This window comes from Helianthus annuus, chromosome 10 (genome assembly GCF_002127325.2).
Source record: "Helianthus annuus cultivar XRQ/B chromosome 10, HanXRQr2.0-SUNRISE, whole genome shotgun sequence".
NCBI classification, from domain to species: domain Eukaryota; kingdom Viridiplantae; phylum Streptophyta; class Magnoliopsida; order Asterales; family Asteraceae; genus Helianthus; species Helianthus annuus.
Window position 1 is genome coordinate 167,726,016 of NC_035442.2, and position 22,053 is coordinate 167,748,068.

General features: G+C 36.3%; 2 protein-coding genes and 1 non-coding gene across 3 annotated transcripts; all 3 read right to left on the reverse strand.

Moving 5' to 3' along the window:
* Nucleotides 1-2,670: 2,670 nt before the first annotated feature.
* On the reverse strand, nucleotides 2,671-5,969 carry LOC110886487 (protein FAR1-RELATED SEQUENCE 5-like). Its single transcript, XM_035978777.1, has 5 exons — nucleotides 5,837-5,969; nucleotides 4,772-5,567; nucleotides 4,418-4,676; nucleotides 3,578-4,135; nucleotides 2,671-3,419 (listed from the first exon to the last, which is right to left on the reverse strand). Exons 1-5 carry the CDS (start codon nucleotides 5,856-5,858, stop codon nucleotides 2,790-2,792), a joined length of 2,265 nt encoding a protein of 754 aa, XP_035834670.1. The 5' UTR covers nucleotides 5,859-5,969; the 3' UTR covers nucleotides 2,671-2,789.
* An 11,302-nt stretch (nucleotides 5,970-17,271) lies between these two features.
* TRNAS-GCU lies at nucleotides 17,272-17,353 on the reverse strand. The gene has a single exon. It is a non-coding gene; the product is annotated as a tRNA-Ser (tRNA).
* Nucleotides 17,354-17,908: 555 nt separating this feature from the next.
* On the reverse strand, nucleotides 17,909-20,641 carry LOC110886486 (subtilisin-like protease SBT1.4). The gene has a single exon (XM_022134293.2). The coding sequence runs from the start codon at nucleotides 20,547-20,549 to the stop codon at nucleotides 18,192-18,194; it is 2,358 nt and encodes a 785-aa protein (XP_021989985.2). The 5' UTR covers nucleotides 20,550-20,641; the 3' UTR covers nucleotides 17,909-18,191.
* Between the last annotated feature and the right edge of the window lie 1,412 nt (nucleotides 20,642-22,053).

Genomic DNA, 22,053 nt, shown 5'->3' on the forward strand with positions numbered 1-22,053 from the left:
ATAAAAAGAATGTGCTACTTTTACAATTTGTGCTACTTTATAAAAAGAATGTGCTGGTTATCTTTTTAGGAATGGATTTGTCTGATAAAATCCAGAACAAAAGAACTGGACATGCATGTCAAAGAAACACACGAAATGATTGCAGAATGTTTAACAAAGTACAAAGGTGAGGAGGTTGTGGATGCTGTGGATGAGTGGAGAAAAAGATTGGTAGTATATGGTGAAAAGTACAATTTCGAGAAGCAAGAATCAGAAGCAGGGAATGAAGAAAAGAAAAAAGGAGGAAGTGGAGAGAAGACAGAAGGAGGGAATGAAAAGGAAGAAGGGAATGAAGTTAAACTTACCCAATCACAAAAAAAAAAAATGGTGGTCTCACAATTTGATTCAACTCCTTTCAGAATCACCAGTTCAATGTGGCCAGAGATTATAAAAGAAATAGAAAAGGCAGAACAGGTAGCAAGCAGCAAAAAAGATGGTGCTGATCATGGAGTTGGTGGTGAAGAAGAAAAGGATGCAGGTGGAGAAAAGGTTAAAGATGGTAAACCTGATGGGGAAACAACAAAGAAAGGAGGTGAAGATGCTAATGAACCACCAAAGGGAGAAAGTGACACTGCTGGTCAACCAGCAAAGAAAGAAGGAAATGAGGCTGCTGGTCAACCAGCACAGCAAGGAGAGGTTTTTAAAACACCAGAAAATGAAACCAAAAAAGACAGTGAAAAACAAGAATTCATAGGTGAAGAAGAAAAGGATACAGGTGGAGAAAAGGTTAAAGATGGTAAACCTGATGGGGAAACAACAAAGAAAGGAGGTGAAGATGCTAATGAACCACCAAAGGGAGAAAGTGACACTGCTGGCCAACCAGCAAAGAAAGAAGGAAATGAGGCTGCTGGTCAACCAACACAGCAAGGAGAGGTTTTTAAAACACCAGAAAAGGAACCCAAAAAAGACAGTGAAAAACAAGAATTCATAGGTGAAGACCTAAACGCCGGAGACCAGAAGAAAAGCAAACGTACAACTCACCCTGCCGAACCTTTATGTTCACCATATATGCAGCGAGTTGTACAAATAAAAACAAAAACTGAAAAAATTGAAGTAAGGATAGCCGAATGGATGTTCTCGACAGTTGACGACCCCTGGTAAGTATAAAAACCAACAAAATCTTAATTGGATAAAAATAAGTATTTAAACTAATGTGTATTACAACAATGCAGGGTGTTTATATTTGAGACAACATTTAACACAAACCTTTCAAGGGTATGTCTGGAGTCGCTTCACCCGAACTTATACATACATGTCCAAGGCCTAACAGCTTGGTCATTGGTACTAAACAGTGAAGAGGTCTACAGAAGCAGAGGTTCGCCGGCAAGAGTTTTCTGCCCATGCAACATGCTGGTATGTTTTCTAATATGTGCTGGTTTTAATAACAGATTAGAAAAAGCACATTTAACAAAATGTGCTGGATTATTACACATTGTGCTGGTTTTGAAATATTAATGTTTTATTAATAGCTGGTTAGTCTAATATATGAAATGCTATTATTGTGTTGGTTCATAACACATTGTGCTGGTGCTGGTTTATAACACATTATGCTGGTTTCTGTGCAGGGAGAAAACAACTTCAAACCAAAACTGAACAAAAAGACCTGCACACAAAATTTCAGAGAAAACATTGCCGCGACATTGATGACTACCGAGTTTGGAACTATTAGGAAAGTGGACATGTTGTTCATTCCAATACTACAACACAAGCACTACTACATTGTATGTTTTGATTTCAAGGGAGAAGCCATCAAGATTATAGACAACATGAAAGGGAAAGCAAAAGCACAAAAAATGGCACGTGCTAAAAGAGTGGTAATATATTGATGCCCATTAATTCTGTGCTGTTTATTTTAATTATATTTGTGATGCTTAGGGATTTTGATTTTGAAAATTTTCAAATTACAGAAAGAAATTGTATGTGATTACCTTGAAGTTGAATACCCAACAATGCACACAAAGATGTCGCCCTTGGAACCAGAAATAATGAAAATGTCGTGGCAAACGGAAAAGAACTTTGTAGATTGTGGTGTCTTTGCAATGAGACACATGGAGACATACACAGGGAATCATGTGAGCAAGAAGGAATGGGATAGTGGGCTGTCGAAAGAGTCACCGGAACAAGACAAAGAGTTGGTTGAACTGAGATACAAGTATTTAAGCAAAATACTTTTATCCGACATCAACTTAGCGAAAGGTGAAATGATGGAACTGTTAGAGAAGTATGAGAAGATGGAGCCTGAAAAGAAAGAGGAATGCAAGAAAAATGCGGAAACGAAAATCAATGACAGATTGAACCAGAAATATTGATTGTGTTGGTTGAACAATATAACATTAGTTTGGTAGTTGTCTGTAATATTTTGTGCTGGTTTAACAATTAATATGGTGCTGGTTTAACAATTACATTGTACTGCTTTAACAGTTATATTAGGAAAGTTAATTTTATGCTGGTTTTACAATTAATATTGTGCTGGTTTCACTATGACAATATGTGATGGTTTCATAGAAGAAGTTTAAAATTGTGCTGGTTTTATAATTGTGCTGGTTTTAAAGAACAAAGTTTAAAATTGTGCTGGTTTTAAACAGTATATTGAATGTTGAAAAATCAAATTCTTGACAATTACATTTACAAAATCAACAAAAACTAATAATGTGCTGGTTGAATGTTGTAAACATAATAAGAATACAAGAAATCCAAACTGAAATGAAAAAAATAACAAATCCAAATATCATGATTTCCAAGACACACGACTAACTGCTCTTCTGGGAATCAGCAACAGTAGTCTTCATCTTACAAGTCCGACTATTATGTCCATGACCTCCACATATCAAACAACCTCTAGTTTTAGTTTTCTTTGATATTCTTGAAGATGATACCTCACGAAAAGACTTTAAGCGTTTGTTTGAACCACACCCCTTGTTTCTAATACCACTAGGTGGAAGAATGGTAGCAGAAGACGATGAACATGGCTGATCAGCATGAAGAATATTAGCTAATCTTGCATTCTTGTCAAGTGATTCTGCAGGAAGGTCAGCAGAATCAACCTTCAACTTCGACTCGATCACTTGGTCTCTATACAACGATAACAGGTCAATATTTGTAACAAGACGGTTAACAATATGTTCAGTTGCAGTCATTATCTCACGCACAATGCTGGAAGCACGTTCAACTTGATTACCAGCAGCATTTTGATCAAAACTCGAAACTTTTGTCTTTTTTGGAACAACATCTCTTGTCCAACGCCCCATAACATATTTTTTAGGGAACTCCTTTATACCACAAAGACGAAGAACACAAAAGGCATGCCTACATAGCAAACCATACTGCTCATATCGGTTGCAGCTGCATTTAATTACCATATCCTTAGGAGTAAAAAGAACCTACACAAATAACAAATGCTTATATTGTGCTAGTTTATAACAAAAGTGTGCTGGTTTATATATGTAAAATTCTAATTGTAAATATAAATCACTGTGCTACTTAAAATGTATTGTAAAAAGCAGAACATGTTTGTGCTACTAAAGGTATAAATAAATACCTCATGAAGGCCAGGAAGATTGACCTGTAGAATATAAAACTTAATTGAATCACCAACTTCTTCTTCACGCCTGCACATACAATTCTTGCAAGCAAGTCGAATTTCTTCTTGAACATCAAAAAATATCCCCCGAGTATAAATCTTTGCAGCTTCCAGTTCCAATTCATAATTGGTTTTCATGCGAGGTTGTGTGTATCTGGTATCATGATCACGTTTGCTGCGCTTAAACCTCTGAGATTCCATTGCAGTATCAAAATGGCTCAAAAACTCAACTAATGACAATTTTGTGTTGGTTAATTGACCAAAAAAATGATTTTCACTCTCAGACCTAGATGTTGTACGCATAAGACCGGTCATATGTTCATGACGATAGTATGCAGGAATCCAATCTGATCTGATGTTGTACATATCAGACAGCCAGCTGTTACTAGTAAGGTTGTACTTAATCATTAAATCACACCATTGTGTCTCAAACTGTGCTGGTTCAAGAGCATCAGTCCATACAACATCACATATATCTTCTTTAAAAACCTCATCTTGTGATAGCTCAGTACCAACCTATAACAAAAAAAATAATTAGTATATTAAAACAGCAAACAAATCCTAAAATGTGCTGGTTTATATGTTAAAGTGTGCTAGTTGATGTATAAACTTAAACTATGATGCTTAAACTGTGATGGTTTAAAGAAAGTGTGCTGGTTTAAAAGTGTGCTGAGTTATATGCCAAAGTGTGCTGGTTTAAAAGTGTGCTGGTTTATATGCTAAAGTGTGCTGGTTTAAATGGATTGTTTAAAGTGTGCTGGTTTATATGCTAAAAGTGTGCTGGTTTAAGAAAGTTACCTTTTCAGAAACTTTGATCATTATATGCCACATACACAAACGATGTCTGGTATCTGGGAAAACATCTCGGATGGCAATTTTCATTGCAGCGTCCTGATCAGTCACAACCACCTTAGGTGCAACACCAAAAGCCTTCAAAAAACTTTGAAGAAGCCATTTATATGATTCAGCAGTTTCAGATGCTAACAAAGAACCAGCAAACTTGACATTGTGATGATGATTATCGATTCCAGTGAACGGAACAAATACCAAGTCATACCTAAAAATTGAATTGATTATATTACAACTGCTTGCTGAATTGTGCTAGTTTAATAAAAATATGAATAAATGATCTACAAAAAGTGAATAAAATACCTGTTCGTACGGAACGTAGCATCAAAAGACATAACATCCCCAAAGACCTCATAATTCAGTTTCATTTCTTCATCAGCCCAAAATAATCCAGCAAGAGCACCTTTTTCATCACAATAAAATTCACAAGAAAAATTCGGCAAATACAGCTTCTTCTTCATAAGACGTTGGACAACCATATCCACATCAAACTCTCCAATGAACAAATTAATATCTCTTTTAAAATTTTTACAATCAGTAGACGTCACTCCAACCTTATCAAATCCACCACGAATCTTTCTCATAAGGTTGAATGCCCTAACTGGACCAATATTCATCTCAGAAAAATCAGAAAGCAGTTGCTCTTCAGTGAATGTCAACTTTCTAGACGAAGCTAAAAGATGATAATCCTCTTCATCAACAAAAGAATGATTATGCTCCTCAAATACATGAGAAATTCTATAAGTATTTTTTGGAGTTAAAGACAAACGGATGTGTGCCTTACATCCGGTACGTTTAGAAGGTCTCCTCCTTCGGTCATTTAACTTTTTATCAGCACCAACACTATCATTTACCGTGTCAACAGCACAGGATGTCGCTGAACCCTCTTTCGCACAAACAAAGTACTTTCTAATCACAACACCATTTTTTGAAGATTGAGTATGCTTTCGACCCTCAAACCCAGATAACTTAGCATACTTCTTATAGAAATTAAAGGCAGAATCAATTGACTGGAAATGCATACCAACTACAGGTTTGGAAGAATCTGGAACAATAGGAGTATAATACTGATTACCAGTAGTTGGACAGATACGAACTCCTGAACAAATCAAAAAACCAGAACAAATAAAAGATATCAGCACAAACTTTACAATAAACCAGCACAAAAAACAAGCACAACTTTACCAGACAAACTAGCACAAAATAAAGATATCAGCACAACTTTACAAACCTACACTTTAAAATATGATGTAATATAAAAAAACCAGCACAACTTCAGAACTACACTTTTAAATAAAAACCAGCACAACTTAGATCAAAACTAAAAACCTAAAAAGTAGATGAAATTAAAACTAGAAGGTATTTTACCATCGACAGTAGTAGACATCATTAAAATAGAGGAGGATAAATCAGCAAATCAATGAATGAACAGAGGAGCTAGGGTTCCAGCAAATCGATGAAAACGATGAACGATTCAGCAGGATTGATCTCAATCTCGCAGGTACCGGCAAATCGATGAAAACGATCAACGATTCAGCAGGATTGAGATTGAGATTTGCGATTGATTTAGATGAAAACGATCTCGATGAAATTGGTAAGCTCAATGAATGAATGAATGAAAAATATGAAAGAAGGAATGAAAATCGTGTGATTAAAACTAAGTACAGATCTGTTTGAAATTTGCATTTTCCAATATTACCCTTTCATCTAAATTAATGAGATTGCCACATGTAAGCTCAAGATTGCTTCTTAGGAAACTTAGGGAAGATTAAATTCTTAGTTGAACCTCTACCGTCTTTCTAGTAATATATAAAGAGGTAAGAAGCTCACATCATCTAAACATATGTGGGATAATCTATTAAAACAAAACAAAAAATGTTAAGACGACAATTGAAAATAATAGGATAAATCATTTCTTCTGTTACGAAACATAATTTAGTCACACAGTATTTAACTAAAAGTAATTGAGTATATGTGAGGAATTCAATTAAAAATATAATCCATTCGTATTGTAATATCTAACTAAAAATAATTGAATATATGTTAGAAATTCAATTACATGGCATCTGTTTATAATAGGGTAGTAATCATGCCTCGACTTTAAACAAGGAATCTTCGGCTAAACTTGTGTATTTTATTAAGCTAAAAAGTCAAGCGTGAGTTCAGCTCATAAAATAATCGAGCCAACTCATGGCTTGTTGAGCGGCTTGCAAAAAAAAAAAAAAAAAAAAAAAAAAAAAAACTCTAATTATGATCTTTGGGTCTATGTGAGACTTGGGAGTGTGGGGCATTAGAAGAACCTTACTAAGGGTGGGCGGGGTACCCACCGAAATCCATTCGGGTACCCCTCTTGCCGCATAGGTAAGGTGCCGCCATCATGTTCGGTGAAGAGAGAGAGGCAATAAAACGGTGGGGAGCTGCCGAAGAGGGGGGAGGAGAGAGGGAGGAGAGAGGGAGAGCCTGACCAATCAAAAGTTTCCTTTAAAAAAAAAAAAAAAAAAAAAAAAAAAAAAAAAAACCAATTCACCTAAGAGGGGAGTGCCGCCATCAAAAAGGGGTATTAGGGGAGTGTTAGAGGGGAGTTGACGAGGCACTTTCTGGTTGTGTAAGAGGGGGGACTCACCTAAGAGGTAAGCACCCCTTACACCCTAATAGACCTGATGGTAGATACCATTTGGAGATGAGTATATTAGTTGAGGGAATTCATTATTCACATCTTTGGATTTATTTTGTTCTTGAAGATTCAAATCAAATATGTGTTTTTTTACATGCCTATTACGTAGTCAGTTTGCTAGCACCTTGCTAAGGTATGATTGAGCTCTGACAATCAATGCAAATAATAAATCTACAAGATCATATATGTGATTAAGGTTGAAAGAGTGCGAAGGAATGTGTAGGATCGATAGGATTAGGTCTAATATAGGTCTAATATTTTTAAAATTAATATGTGTGTGTATATATATATAACCGAATCGGCTTACGAGCTGATCTAGGCCTAGCATTGGTTCAACTCGTTTACAACCGAGACGATTTCGATTCGACTTTTTTTCAAGCGAGCCACGAACATTTTGAACACCCTAGTTTTCAAAATAACAGACGCTACTTGAAATCCTTAAAATCAATGAATCATATTTTGTTGTTTGAACCCACTTCGTCTTTTGATGCAACAAATTTCAATTAGATGCAATGGAATTTTGATGGTACCCCACTTCCATTTAAGAACAATTAATTGTATATGGTTTTGATAATCGGTTTTGAGGGTATGAAATTGTTTTCTGCAAATCGATTCATGAACCTGATTATTTACTATAAAATATGTTTCTTCAAATCAATTCACAATCTTTTGTGAGAACACTGATTACATAAATCATTACGATCATAGACTTTGTTTCCTTATTATGGATTAAGGAAATAACTCTAAAACTCAATCATAAACAATTTAGTTTTGCACCTAACCAATGGACGAGGCTCAAAACATTTCCACGCTGAAATGGATGAACTTTTTGGGAAGCAGGAGCCATTAGATTAAAAAGGCTATCTGGGAATGTGGTAGTAAAAAGGCGCCCGGCCCCGACGGCTTTACCTTCAAGTTCTTAAAATTTTTTTGGGATATTATCAAAGATGACTTCATCGCCTTTGTCAAGGACTTTGAAGACAAAGGTCTTCTTAGTCATGGATGTAATACCCAAAGTTAAAGACCCGATTTCGCTTAAAGATTATAGGCCCATAAACCTTATCGGGTGCATGTCCAAGCTTATCTCTAAGCTTCTTGCTATTAGAATCAAAACGGTCATTCACAAGCTTGTTGGTGTCGAGCAAACGGCATACATTGAAGGTCGAAACATTCTGGATGGACATCTTATTATGAATGAAACAATCGCTTGGGCAAAGAAGAACAAGTTGAAATGTATGTTATTCAAGGTTGACTTCGACAAAGCATTTGATTCGGTTAGTTGGTCATATCTTGACATGGTGTTGGGTCTCATGGGCTTTGGTGACAAATGGAGGATGTGGGTGTCGAGTTGCCTTTGCTCTGGGAAAGCCTCTATTCTTGTTAACGGTTCGCCAACGCATGAATTTGAGTTTAAGCGAGGCGTTAAACAAGGGGATCCGCTTTCCTCATATCTTTTTATCATTGCTATGGAAGGGTTAAATCAAATTATGAAAAGACGACGGCGAACAACGTCTTTAAAGGTGTGCAACTTCCCAACCAAGGTCCTATCATTTCTCATGTCTTTTACGCCGACGATGCCATGTTCATTGGTGAATGGTGCAAGAATAACTTGTTGAATCTTGCTAGGATTCTTCGTTGTTTTCATCTAGCTTCGGGTCTTAAAGTGAATTTTGTTAAGAGTAAGGTGTTTGGTATTCGTGTTGCGGAGGGGAGGTTAATAGATTAGCGTCCATCCTCAGTTGTGAAGCCGTGTCCTTTCCCTTCATTTTCCTTGGCTTACCGGTGGGCGCAAATATGACGCTAACTAAAAACTGGATTCCTATAGTAGAGCGGCTGAAGTCGAGATTGAGCTCATGGAAGGTTTCTTGCCTTTCTTTTGGTGGGAGGCTCATTTTGGTGAAACCCGTGCTTGGTTCTCTCTCGGTATATTTTATGTCTATGTTCAAGGCGCCTATTAAAACCATTGAGGCCTTAGAAAAGATTAGAAGAAGATTTTTGTGGGGAGGTGCAATTGACAAGAATAAGATTAGTTGGGTAGCTTGGCGTAAGATTACTATGCCAAAATCTTATGGCGGGCTTAGTGTTGGAGGGCTTCGGATTATGAATTTAGCCCTCCTATGGAAGTGGTGGTGGAGGTGGAGAATTGATTCTGAAGCTCTGTGGCACACTTGTATATCCGCCATACATAAGGTCAATTCTATTGATGATGGTAGAATGGCCAGCAACTCAGTCTCAGGTACATGGCTCACTATCTCGAAGATTGGTAATGATTTGGTTGATGTGGGTGTGGACCCGAGGTGCATGATCGTTCGATCGGTGCGTAGGGGTAACCTCACTAGTTTTTGGTACGATTCCTGGGCGTGTAGGTTCCTGCTGAAATCTATCTTTCCTAGTTTGTATGACTTGGAATCCAAGAAGAAGTGTCTCGTGAAAGACCAGGTGACTTGTGACTCGGATGGGACGTTTTTTTCCGACTTGGAAGTGGAAGAAACTGAGGCTCTCTGAGGTAGAGTTAGAAGAGATTTCTGATCTGGAAGATTTGTTAAGTATATTCCCCTTTGGCCCAGATTCGGATACTTGGAAGTGGAGGGATGACAACATCAATGGCTTCTCGGTAAAATCTGCGAGAAAGGTGATCGAGCTCGCGCTTTATGGTTCAGAAAAAGAGATTTGTGAATGGGTGAATTGGATTCCGCTTAAAATAAATTGTTTCGTTTGGAGGCTCCTCCAAAACAGAGTTCCTGTGGCGGAAAACCTTCAGGCGCGGGGTATTATGTCCATCTCAGTTTACTGCGCAGATTGCACAGGTGTTGGGGAATCTGTGATTCACGCCTTTCTTGACTGCACCTTCGCGAGAGGCGTTTGGAGGAGGGTATCCATGTGGACGTCTTGGGACTTCACAGGCTTTGACAACTTGGTTCAGATGCATGATCTGATTGTGGAGGAGGTCCATGGCAGGAAGAGAAACACTTTGCTGTGTATTATGTATTCCACTCTTTGGTTGATTTGGAAAGCACGAAACACCAAGATTTTTAGAGGCATAAACAGATCAGTTGACAGACTGTATGACGATTTGTTACCCTCCTTGTTCAATTGGGTCAAAAACAAATCGAAAATCACTTACTGGAACCGGAGCATTTGGGTCTCTGACCCTCTAAATGTATTGTAACTGTTTTTCTCTTTGTTTTGTACCTTTGTTGTCTTTTTTTCTTGTATCTCCAGCTCTTCGCTAGTTTTTTCTTTGTTATAATATGTTGTTCCAAAAAAAAAAGTTAATTTAGGTTTTGGTTAATCGGTTATCAGTTAATGCAATTTTTAGTTGATTTCAGTTTAGTTTCGTCTGTTTTAGTTCGGTTTCGGTTAACGATTTAGTAATTGCTAACGCTTAAACATTGCTAATCACGTAACATACCAATTTTTTAATTAAAAATATACTATAGTAATAGTATACTCAAAATTAAGAGAATAAAATACTTGTTTTTAAGGTGTAATTTATAATAAAAAATATTGATGTACGAAAAAGTTAGGAATGTTTAAAAATCATGAAGATAATTAGTTTTTCATAATGGTATAAAATGTAACTAATAATAAGTTCAATCGTAATTTGGTTAAAAATGAGGTATTAAAATGTTAGTAGTGTTTAAAAAACTAAATTACCCTCATTTTAAGGTTGTTCATTATGCATTAATGGAAAAAAGCTCGGTATCTTAAAATGTCTCACTCATGCATTATAATATATTAAATGTCATTTTTAATATGTTAAAATATATATTAAAGAAGAGTTAAATGTCATTTTAGTCCCTGTGGTTTGGGTCATTTTTCCAGTTTAGTCCAAAGGTTTCATTTTTCGCCTGCGGGTCCAAAAAGGTTTCACCGTTGTCATTTTAGTCCACTGGTTTAACTTCATCCATTTTTTCTGTTAACGAGAAGGGCAATTCGGTCATTTTATATGGCCGAATTGTCTTTCTAGTTAACAGAATTACATATAAAAAGACCGAATTACCCTTCTCGGTAATTGAAAAAATGGATGAAGTTAACCCAGTGGACTAAGATGCAATAATAAAACCTTTTTTGACCCACATGCGAAAAATGAAACATTTGGACTAAACTGACAAAATAGACCAAACCACAGGGACTAAAATTTCATTTTAACTCTTAAAAGAATTATGAATATTTTTAAAATTCAAATTTTCTTTTATGTCTTTTTTGTTATGTAATGTTTGATTTTTGTAATACGAACTAAAAAAATAGTTTAGTATAAAACAAAATTGATTAGACCATGTGTAGTGGGCTTGATGTTTTAACCCCTTATTTGGTCATTGTCCGACATGTGGCATCCTAGTAAGCAAAGAGGAATTATGAGGCTTGAAGTTAAAAATGAGTGGTATAATGTCTCATAATGCCTTAACAATGATTACCCAATTATTAATTTTTTAGAAAAATAAAACAATTAATATTTCATGAAATACTTGGAAATTTCCTATTGGCCAAAACAAAAGCTCTTCGGCGTTTTAAAGGAAACGCCCAACCAACTTTTTGAAGGAAAACGTCCCGGGGGCCGGTGTACTTGGGCGTGATGGGGCGTTTTGAGGCCTAAAAAGCCCAAATCCTCTAACACTACGAATGGTCTTACTAGATATTAAAATGCAAGCATCGATGTCAAAGTTTTTTTTTTTTTTTTTTTATCAATAAAAGCTTCATGCATAGTAAATTACTCTTTAAAATCCATAAAACATCGTTGTAGCTGAGATAAAGAAATAGAAGGGTGGTAAAGTAGTTGTATAAAAAACAAAACTGATTATTAAAATAAATGTAAAACGTAATGTGTTAGATATTCAAATGCAAGCATTACAATAGCAAAAAAAAAAAAAAAAAAAATCAATGAAAGCTACTTGCATAATAAAATACTCTTTAAAATAATAAACATCGTTATAGCTGAAAATAAAGAAATAAAAGGGTGGTTAACTATTAACAATTAAAAATCTGAAAAAAGAAACTTTTTATGATCAAAATGAGTTCTAGTTGAAATTTACTGTTTTAGAAAGAAAAAAAAGAATATCAAATGGTTTACCCGATATTTGTTTTTATGAATGTTAGTGGCGACAGTGGGTGAAGTTAGGGGTTGCACGATTCGGTTTTCGAAAACTATTTGGTTTTGTTTTTCGGTTTTAGCAATGGTTTGGTTTGGTTTTTTGGTTTTTGAAACAAATTACGTAAGATTCAATGATAAAAAAGTATAATTTAAAATTTAATAATTTTTCTTAGATGTTTACATTTAAGTTAATATATTTAGTCTTTTTAAATAATATGGTTCACATAAACCTAACCTTCTAATCTATTTTAATGCTTCTCCAAAGTTTTATTAAAATGTTTTTATATAATACTTTAAAAATCGCTTAATTTTTATGTTAAATTTTGTTATTTCTTGTAGACAATGGATATAAATCATTTAATGATACATAAACATGTTAATGTTCTTATTATAAATATTTAACAATCATGAATAAAATTAATAATTCTTAGTAACATGGGTTAAACACTTAAACTACTTAAACTTAAACATAAAAATATATGGATTGGGACTATTGTTACTTATCGGTTCGGTTATTTTCGGCTATTGAAAATGGTTATCCGAAAACCGAACCGAAATTTCCGGTTATTAAAAATCCGAAAACCGAACCGTTCGGTTTGGTCATTCTCGTTCGGATTTTCTGTTATTTCGGTTTTATGCTCACCCCTAGGTGAAGTTGTCGACAGTGATTATAGGGGTGTCACAGACAATGGTTATAGGTGATAGTCACTCAATTCGACTCGTTTAAGTCAAGATTCTTTTTGTTAAAATAACTTACTTTGAACCATTGCATGACAAATAGGTCCAAATCAAACCCACTTGACACACATAATTAATCTTAATCAACTTATTTCTCAAAAAAAAAATGAATTATTATCATGATGTATAAATGTATTAATGACTATAAACAAAGCCCAAAACAAATACGTAATTACATGGTAGATTATAATCATCATATAGCAACTTTAACTTCTATACCCACACTGGTCATCTCCCACATAAATGAATATATAAGCATCAACATATTTTCCTACTTTTATTGCGTGAATAAACCCAGGAACCAAAACCAGGCCTATATGGCTATATGCCTGTATGGGTCGTATGACTATATCTCATATTAAATGGGCTAAGAATTTTGCTTCTCTTGTTAATCTTTGGATCTGTGAGCTTGAGCAGCCCACAAAGAACCAGGCCCGGCTATGCAACTAACAAATATATGCTACAACATTAACATTTACATTTACATACACACCAATTTAAAGTAAACAGTAATTAAAAAAATTTATTTTCACCCCAACACTTTAAATAATATATGCTTTTAACCATCGGTCTTTCTCGTTTGTTAGTTTTTCTAAAAGAAAACTAAGTACGCAACTATGTTTAATTGTTTTTCTCGGCGTTCCAAATAGATTTTGTTGATAATGGAATTGTATTCAAAGTAAAGTAATTTTTGGCATCGTAAGCTATATGAGCGCCGGTAACGTGACTAATGAACCAATTATGACCGATCAACATCAGTACTACTGTACGAGTATGAGTATTATCGAAACTGGTACCGCTATTTGTTTTTATTGTCTTCGATCGATGTAAACCACATGTTGATGTCCCTTTGGGCATGTCACAAATTTATTTTTTGGGTTTTCTCTTTCGGTTCATATTGTAAGTGCCAATACCTTAATGAACCAAACGAATACCACCAAATTTCCGTCGTGTAGCACGGAGGGATCCCACTAGTTATGTTATAAACAAGTATATGAGAGTATGAGACGATACATCCATTATTAATTGAACAAATATCTTGATTTGATATAAGTTTAAACTTGGTTTAATACTTTAATTAGTTTCTAAATGCCTACGCTAGCTTGACATCAAGGTTGAAATAGCTAGAAGATGTTCATCAAACGCTGAATAAAAATCTCAAGTAGCTCAAAGATCTTTATCACGGAAAATGTATGATTATACAAACCTGATTTCAAGCTACAACAAAGGCAACCTTCATATTGAAGTCAATGAACTTTAATTAGGATTCTGAAGGAAACAACCTCTCGCATTGAGATACAGGAATCTCACATTTTCAACAATGAGATAATTGAATAACATAATACAATTCGACGAATCATGTTATGTATCTTAGAATTTAAAATAAGATATGTTCAATTTATTTATTACATGAGTACATCTGAAACCTTCGATGTTAGAAATCTGGTTGGTGAAGCTAGGAACATGACACATGAGTATGTACCAAAAGGGCACATAATCTTAATCTAAATTGCAGGATTCCTCAAGGCGTGAAGAAATGATAATCGAGTCAAGAGACATATCAACTTATAAGTTTGGTAGCTTGCGTTCTGTATTATTATGATAAGTCCCCTTCAAACTTTATTTTAATTTCAACTTACACACCTAATAATTATAATTAATTAAGGGTCAAGTTATTTTATAAAGGCTTCTAATTGGAAGAAGTGTAAGAAGGATTTATAGAGTGACAAGTGTCCAATAACCTAAAACTAAACCAACTACATCACCACCCAAAACCTAAACACCCACCCCACCCCCACACAAAAACCTAACCCCCCCCCCCCCAAAAAAAAAAAAAAAGAAAAGAAAAGAAAAAAAAAAACAAACCAATTAACACCCACCCCCACCCAAAAACCCAAAAACCTAAACCCCCAACCCCCCCCCCCCCCCCCCCCCCCAAAAAAAAAAAAAAAAAAAAAAGAAGAAGAAGCAGCAAACCAATTAATATTATATAGAAAATGTTTTCATAATAAGGGTGTTACAATGAAAAATGTTAAACCACCCCTCCTCGGCTCCTCAACCCTATAATTGGTCGATAATCCATACAACTGTCAGAAAATGAAGATCAATACAAGCTCGACAAAAGCCGTATGTTATTAACCCATTAAATCGTCTAACAAACTGTTTTAGAAACACTTTTAAGAACTACAAACAACAATAAGAATCATCAAAAATGAAGACCATTATCAAACTATCAAGAACGCGAATTAGAAGTGGGATCTTGTGAACAACACACAAAGTAAGCCCTAGAAACTTATGTGTTTGACCGGCTTCTTTTTTTTTAATCTCTTTTACTGAACAATGAGTTACAACAAGCTTTATACACACACCCAACGATCTGCATAACGCCTTGACCCACGGACAACTTTACACCAACTTTGGCCCAGCTACAAGCCCATATGCCTTCATTTAATTCCAGCCCACTTACTCAGCCCATCAAATGATATGCAATTCCTCACAAAATAAACAAAAACAAGGAATAAGAATAAAAACTAACATATAAAAGATATTAAAACTGAAAAAGACATGTTTAATTTTAACAACCATTGTTTCTAATTGTATTGTAGCCACTAAGAACCACTAACCATGTTGTTACCGCCATCTTTTTGTTATATCTATGCCCCTTCCACCGCCTCTACAATCAACGATTTTGTATTTACACAAGTTGATCTGGTTTAGGTTGCGATGGATATGAAACACACATACGTAACAAAAGGGTCGTTTTTAATCCTTCATCTTCCATCTTTATGTGTGTCAAATTAATAATCCACCACTTGATGCACCCGATTGATGATCCACGAATAACATGGGAGCACTTGATCAAAACAACAAAGCGATATGCAAAACTAGAAAACCATTAACTTCGTCATAGTGAGAAAACCACAATTAACTTCGTCCCCCTATGACCAAGCACCAACGTGAACATGAGTATTTGTTCATTGTAAGAGTAAAAATGTAGAGTAGATAACCTAGCCCTCTTATATATGCAAGAGTAGATATTTATACTTATATGTGAAGGCGAGTGGCCATCTAGGCATTTATGGTGTAACCGCCAAGCCATGTCATTAGTGAGACCCTCTTGGCCTGGGTCAAATCTTACACCATTAAGTGGTTAGCATGAACCATTTAAGCACATCATGGGCGATAAATGAGAGCCGTGGGAACCTAGAGTTAAGGTTGGCCCACATCCTATTCCCACCTCCTCGTTGATTTCCAATCTGTAAATAGATTGTTAAGAGTCCTAAATATGGAAGTCGAACAAGTATTATACCGAAGTCGTAGGCAAAGTGACAATTATAACAAATGTAATGGTCCGGAGTCATAGCCGTATAAGTACTTATGTATGTAAGGTTTTAGGGCCTCAACACCATGATGAGCGTTAAATAGGGAGTTGGGGCTGAAGACCCCTATTGAATCCATCAGTTATCTCGAGCCATAAGTTAGAATATTTGTGTAGTGATTTGGGCTTGTTGTATGTCGGTTCAGATATATGTGATATGATATGGGCCTGTAATCCGTCGGATTAAATATTGTGGCTCCATGTAACTAAAAATTATGATATTACCTCCTCAATGTGAACTTTGATAGGGTAGTGCACTAGTGTGTATGGTTTGGTGATGCCAAGTTGCATGTATACAACTACTTACTTTATCCGGTTTGTCTCTTTTTTAGATACATGGTTTAAATGGTCAATGTGTTAGTATGCGTTGTAATGGGTGATTGTGGCTACTAGTAGTTTGTGTTGAAATGAGGTCTAAGGTTTTAACGAGGTCTGATCAACAGTTTTTTTTTTTCCTTTTTTCCGGACTCATTCACACACCCTCTAATATTTACCCCTAAAGATAGTCGATGACAGATTGACAATCAACGGTGGTCAACAACAATGGCTAACAGGACCGTTAACAATGGTCTGCTAGTGGTCAGTATTGTGACAGTTAAAGAAATTCCTAAGCATCTCAAAAAAATATATTAAAACAATTTCAAATTCTTATGTGAGAACTACATAAAGTAAACCATTTAATTTTAATTCATTGACTAGTTTTCTTTTATCGAAAATGAATTTTTATAAGAAAAAGATATACCACTATGTCTAAAAATTTAATATTAGTTTTAATGTCAATTAACCTTTTTTTTAATGTATCAAACAATTAAATACGTAGGACCGTCATCTATCATTAAATGCAATTAAATGCATAGGACCGTGATCTATCAATGCATACGATGTGAAAATTTAAGGAGAAAAACAGAAACAAAAAGAAACGACGCCTGAGAGATTCGAACTCTCGCGGGGAAACCCCATGTACTTAGCAGGCACACGCCTTAACCACTCGGCCAAAGCGTCGTTTTTGTTGATAAGTAGAAACCATCAATAAATATATTTTGTCTTTTCTATATATTAATAAATGTCCTCTTAGTGCGCCTTCACTCTGGTTCAAATAAAAATCTCAAAATCTGTTCAAAAGCAAAAACAATGTCTACCATTAGACCACAACTATCGCAAATTAGTTTCTTAATACCATTAAGTTTTTAAATAAGCGATACTGCTTGGTTAACAGTTATTAATGTCACATTATAAAAGCTCTTGTACGTTGTTGCGAATAATAGAAAATTTTGCTTGTCGAATGGTCGGTGGACCAGAAAATCCTCCCATCGCTCACCAGATGAATATCACATACCTTTGAGAGTTTACCATTCAGTTGAATAGTCGGTGTAACACATTAATTAAGTGATTCCCCCATTGTTCTGTCATGTAGACACAAAAAAGATTGTGTCTCATGAAATAATGAAATCCTGCCTAAATGGCTAAATATAACAACGCAAACGCGTTTTAGGCACAATGACTGGTTTTTTTATTAAGACCAATCCATGATGCATGACTTTCCAGAAAGTCTCCAACCAAAAACAAATCCGAGAACTTTATAAGAAAAATAAACAGTTTTTGTCGGTACAAGGCCATAACATTACACACGGTTTGTACATTCTTGAAATATTAAGAAAACAAACCGTAAACTGACATTCTTCTTGAACTTGTGCTACTATTTTTACAACAAGAGAGAAATTGATACAATATTATTATGATCATAACCCAACTTAAACTAAAAGAAAAACACCAACATGAGTTTATCCCTCGTGTGAGCCAGATGCCAGCTTTTAATCAACACAATGCCTAAATTGGTAAATTACATGGTCATATCCCATGGATTCGAACTCCATACAACCGCGATAGGGCTTCTTACACTATGCACCTTATCACTCCACTCAATTGCACCAAACGCCTGCGAACCGCCACCACTGGAGGTGAAAGTAATCTCATACTCAGCCTCTGTCTTCTCTTCACTAAACTCAAGCTTCTCTGGCGACACAACCACCTCCACACCGGGCGGAGAACTCACACTCACCTCATAAACACAATCCACATCACCCACATTCTTCACCACCCTCTTATACTTCACAACGCCGCTGTTTTTAGAATCAAACACCACTGAAAAAGACGGGTAGTTTAGATCCCCAGGACTACTCAACTTCCCTACACTGCAATCCACTGGATCTTTCACAAAAGTAGCAATTTTACTCGAATCATATCCAATGGCACAAAGGAATGCCACGTAATCATCCACCCCAACATCATACACCAACCCTGGGTTAAGCGCTCGGTTCGGGTCCACGTGTCCGGATCCATGAACAAACGGTGTGGATTCAACCCCAGTGGCAAGATCCGTAATATTCTCTCCGATATTGTCCAAATACTTAGCGGTTGTCATTAACGCAGATTTTATTGCAGCTGGGGACCACGTGGGATGGGCCTTACGTAACAAAGCGCATAACCCACTCACGTGAGGACACGACATTGAAGTTCCGGATATGATATTGAAATCGACCCGTCTTGAGTCCGAATCCAAACTGGTCGGGCTAGTGTACCCGGTCCAACCGGCTAAGATATTTACACCAGGAGCAATGACGTCAGGTTTTAGAATCTCCGCCGTACGGTAGTTAGGTCCACGGCTGGAGAACGACGCCACACGTGGCGCCGACGGTGAAGTTCCAATAACCGTTCCTCTAAACACAATCGTGGCCGTTGGTGACGGATCTGATTTCAAATACTCTTTGACTTTATCTCCGGCAGCTGCACCGAGCATAGTTGCTGGACAGAGATGAGCATCAGCTAGTAATTCTTCACCGTTTTCGTCTAAATTCGTGTGGATCATTCCGACGCCTCCGGCTTCTCTCACGGCGGCTCCTTTTTCAACCCTAGCGTTACCTCCACGGTCGCAGATCACGATTTTTCCGGCGACAAGTGAGGCGTTTAGTCTGCCGGAATAACAGTACCGATCACCGCAATCCGCTGCGTAAACTAACGGATACTGAACTTCTCCGAGTCCGTCACCGGAGTACAACGATACGCCGCCGTAAACTCTACCGTCGCCAAGAACAACATCCGCCGGAAACTCTCTGTCAATAGTAGAAGCTCCGATTGTGAAAATCCACGGAGCGATGTTGACAGCTGTATAAGCACCTGGACCGGAGTTTCCTGCCGAACATGACGTCAGAATACCGTGTTGCATCGCTCCAAAAGCTCCAATAGCAATCGAATCACGATAATACTGAGGAGCGTAACCGCTAGATCCAACTGATAACGAGATGATGTGTACACCGTCATCAATCGCTTGATCCATAGCAGCAAGTATATCGGAATCGTAACAACCTGCACTCCAACAGATCTTGTAAACAGCAATTCTAGCCTTAATCGCCATACCTCTAGCTTCACCGGTAGCAAAGTCAAAAAATCCGGCATCCTTCACCACCGCACCAGCAGCCGTAGAAGCCGTATGAGTTCCATGACCTTCAGTATCCCTAGGAGATAGACTACCGTTAGTTTCATTCAACCGTCCGTTTAAACTAGCCGTATATCCTCTGTAATACGCCTTAGCACCGATAATCTTACGGTTACACGCCGTTGCCGGAAAATCCGGAGTGACTTCACAACTGCCTTTCCAGGTTGATGGAACCGGTGGAAGACCTTCATCGGAGAAACTAGGTCGTTCCGGCCAGATTCCGGTGTCAAGTACTCCAACAATAACATCATCTCCGTACTCAGCGTTAGGCCAGAGGCCGAAAGTATCAGCTAAACCTAAAAAGTTAGGTGTGTGAGTTGTGTGAAGCGTTCTCCGGCGATCTGGAATTACAGAGAGTATGCTGGGAAGACGACGGAGTTGAGAGGCTTGTGATCGGGTCAACCTAGCGGAGAAACCGTTGACCGAGCGTTCGTACGTGTAGATGATGTCAGATTGTTGGTTTGATGATGAAACTGACTGGAGAACGGATGAATACCAGTGGTGATGAGTGGAAAACGTGTTAGGTTTGTGAGATTTGGAAGCGTGGATGATATACGTCTTCGTTTGATCATCGATAGATTGTGTTAAAGATATAAAAGAGAGGATGAACAGAGAACAGAGAAGAAGATAAGATGAGAGTGAAGTAGCCATTTTTGGGTTCCCTACTTTTCTGGATATTCTTGGGGAAGAAGAAGATATGATCATAAAAAGGCGATTGAAAAGATTAAAAAAATTAAAAGGTTGGAAATATTGGTACGTGGCAGAGTTTGATTGGGCGATGGTAATGGGCCACTTGTAAGCACTACCTACCACTATGCTACTTGTAAAATAACAGGATTGGCGTATCAAAAATGCCCATGCCATTATTATTTTTCTTTTTTTGTTTTTAACTTGTAAAATAACATGATTGGCCTATCAAAAATGTCCATGCCATAATTATTTTTCTTTTTTGTTTTTATAATATCCTTTGTGTTGATTTTTTGGGATATATTATTTCTTTCTAGAGTTAATTACGTTTTTCGTTCTTATTATCTGTCCAAAATTATTATTTCAGTCCACTAATTTAAAAATTGCCAAAACGGAGGTGAACTGTAATAGTTACGAAAGTGAAACCACACGATTTTGGCAACTTTTAAACTAATGGACTGAAATAGTGATTTTTGACAAATCAAATGGACGAAAAACGTAATTAACTCTTTTTTCTATTTTACCAAAAGTTAAATTATTGCTTGGAAAGATCCACAAATAAAATCTTTGGTCACGATTAGTCACTTTGGACGAATGCGTATGTGTAAACTGTAAAGTATGTTCGTATTATGTTATCAACTTGCCAGTCGTCCATAAACATGTGTTAAAGACATAAATCATTGATTTTATGTTATCATTAAATTAAAATATTCAACAAAGGATCTGTTGAACGATAGCTACACTGATTTGATGTTTTATATTCTTTGTGAAAAATGGATTTATATTAATGGTGATTCATAATTCATATTTACTATGGTTTTTGATTAAATGATATGTTTATATTTCATAATGATTGCTTAAACAAGTAGTAAATTCTTCATAATAAATTGTGGAATAAACATAATATGGTTTGAATAATGAAGTAATTTCAAAATAGTAAATTCTTCATAATAAATTGGAATAAACATATGGTTGAATAATGAAGTAATATCATGAAAATGAAATTGAGCTTTAAACGTTTGAATCTCTTTATTTGAAGTTGCAATGTGTTGAAGAATTTTTAAGTAATAAAGTTAATTACGAGTTAATTGTAGGACCGGTTTTAGACTCCGAAACGATTGCGAACCAAACGTATGACGTGCTGAATCCGTACACGAACGTGACCGAACACAAGATCGTAATATAAACGTGATTATATTGAAAAATATGACGAGTACAATCACTATGAATCACTTTTCTCTCTCCAGACTTTCTTCTCTAACACTAGAGCTCTCCAAGTCACAAATGGCCAAAAGTTCTAAAACTAAAGCCTAAAGCTCCTATTTATAGATGTTGCCAGTTCACATGGACTGGCTTTGCCACTTCATATGAAGTGGTCACTTCATATGAACTGGCTATTCTAGTTCATGTGGACTGGTCAACCAACACTAAAACCCAATTTTCTTGACTACTGAACTCTGGTTTATCCTATCTAATTACAATATAAAGCACTTGAATTCTTCAGTATCTGCTACGGACTGGT

Excerpts from the sequence above, each read along its gene's own strand:
- LOC110886487 (XM_035978777.1), bottom strand. The coding sequence starts at position 5,858 with ATGATGTCTACTACTGTCGATG. Across the intron at positions 5,568-5,836 it reads GATGTCTACTACTGTCGATG|GAGTTCGTATCTGTCCAACT; the intron begins GTAAAATACCTT and ends TGATTTGTTCAG. Across the intron at positions 4,677-4,771 it reads GCTACGTTCCGTACGAACAG|GTATGACTTGGTATTTGTTC; the intron begins GTATTTTATTCA and ends TTCAATTTTTAG.
- LOC110886486 (XM_022134293.2), bottom strand. The coding sequence starts at position 20,549 with ATGATCATATCTTCTTCTTCCCCAAGAATATCCAGAAAAGTAGGGAAC.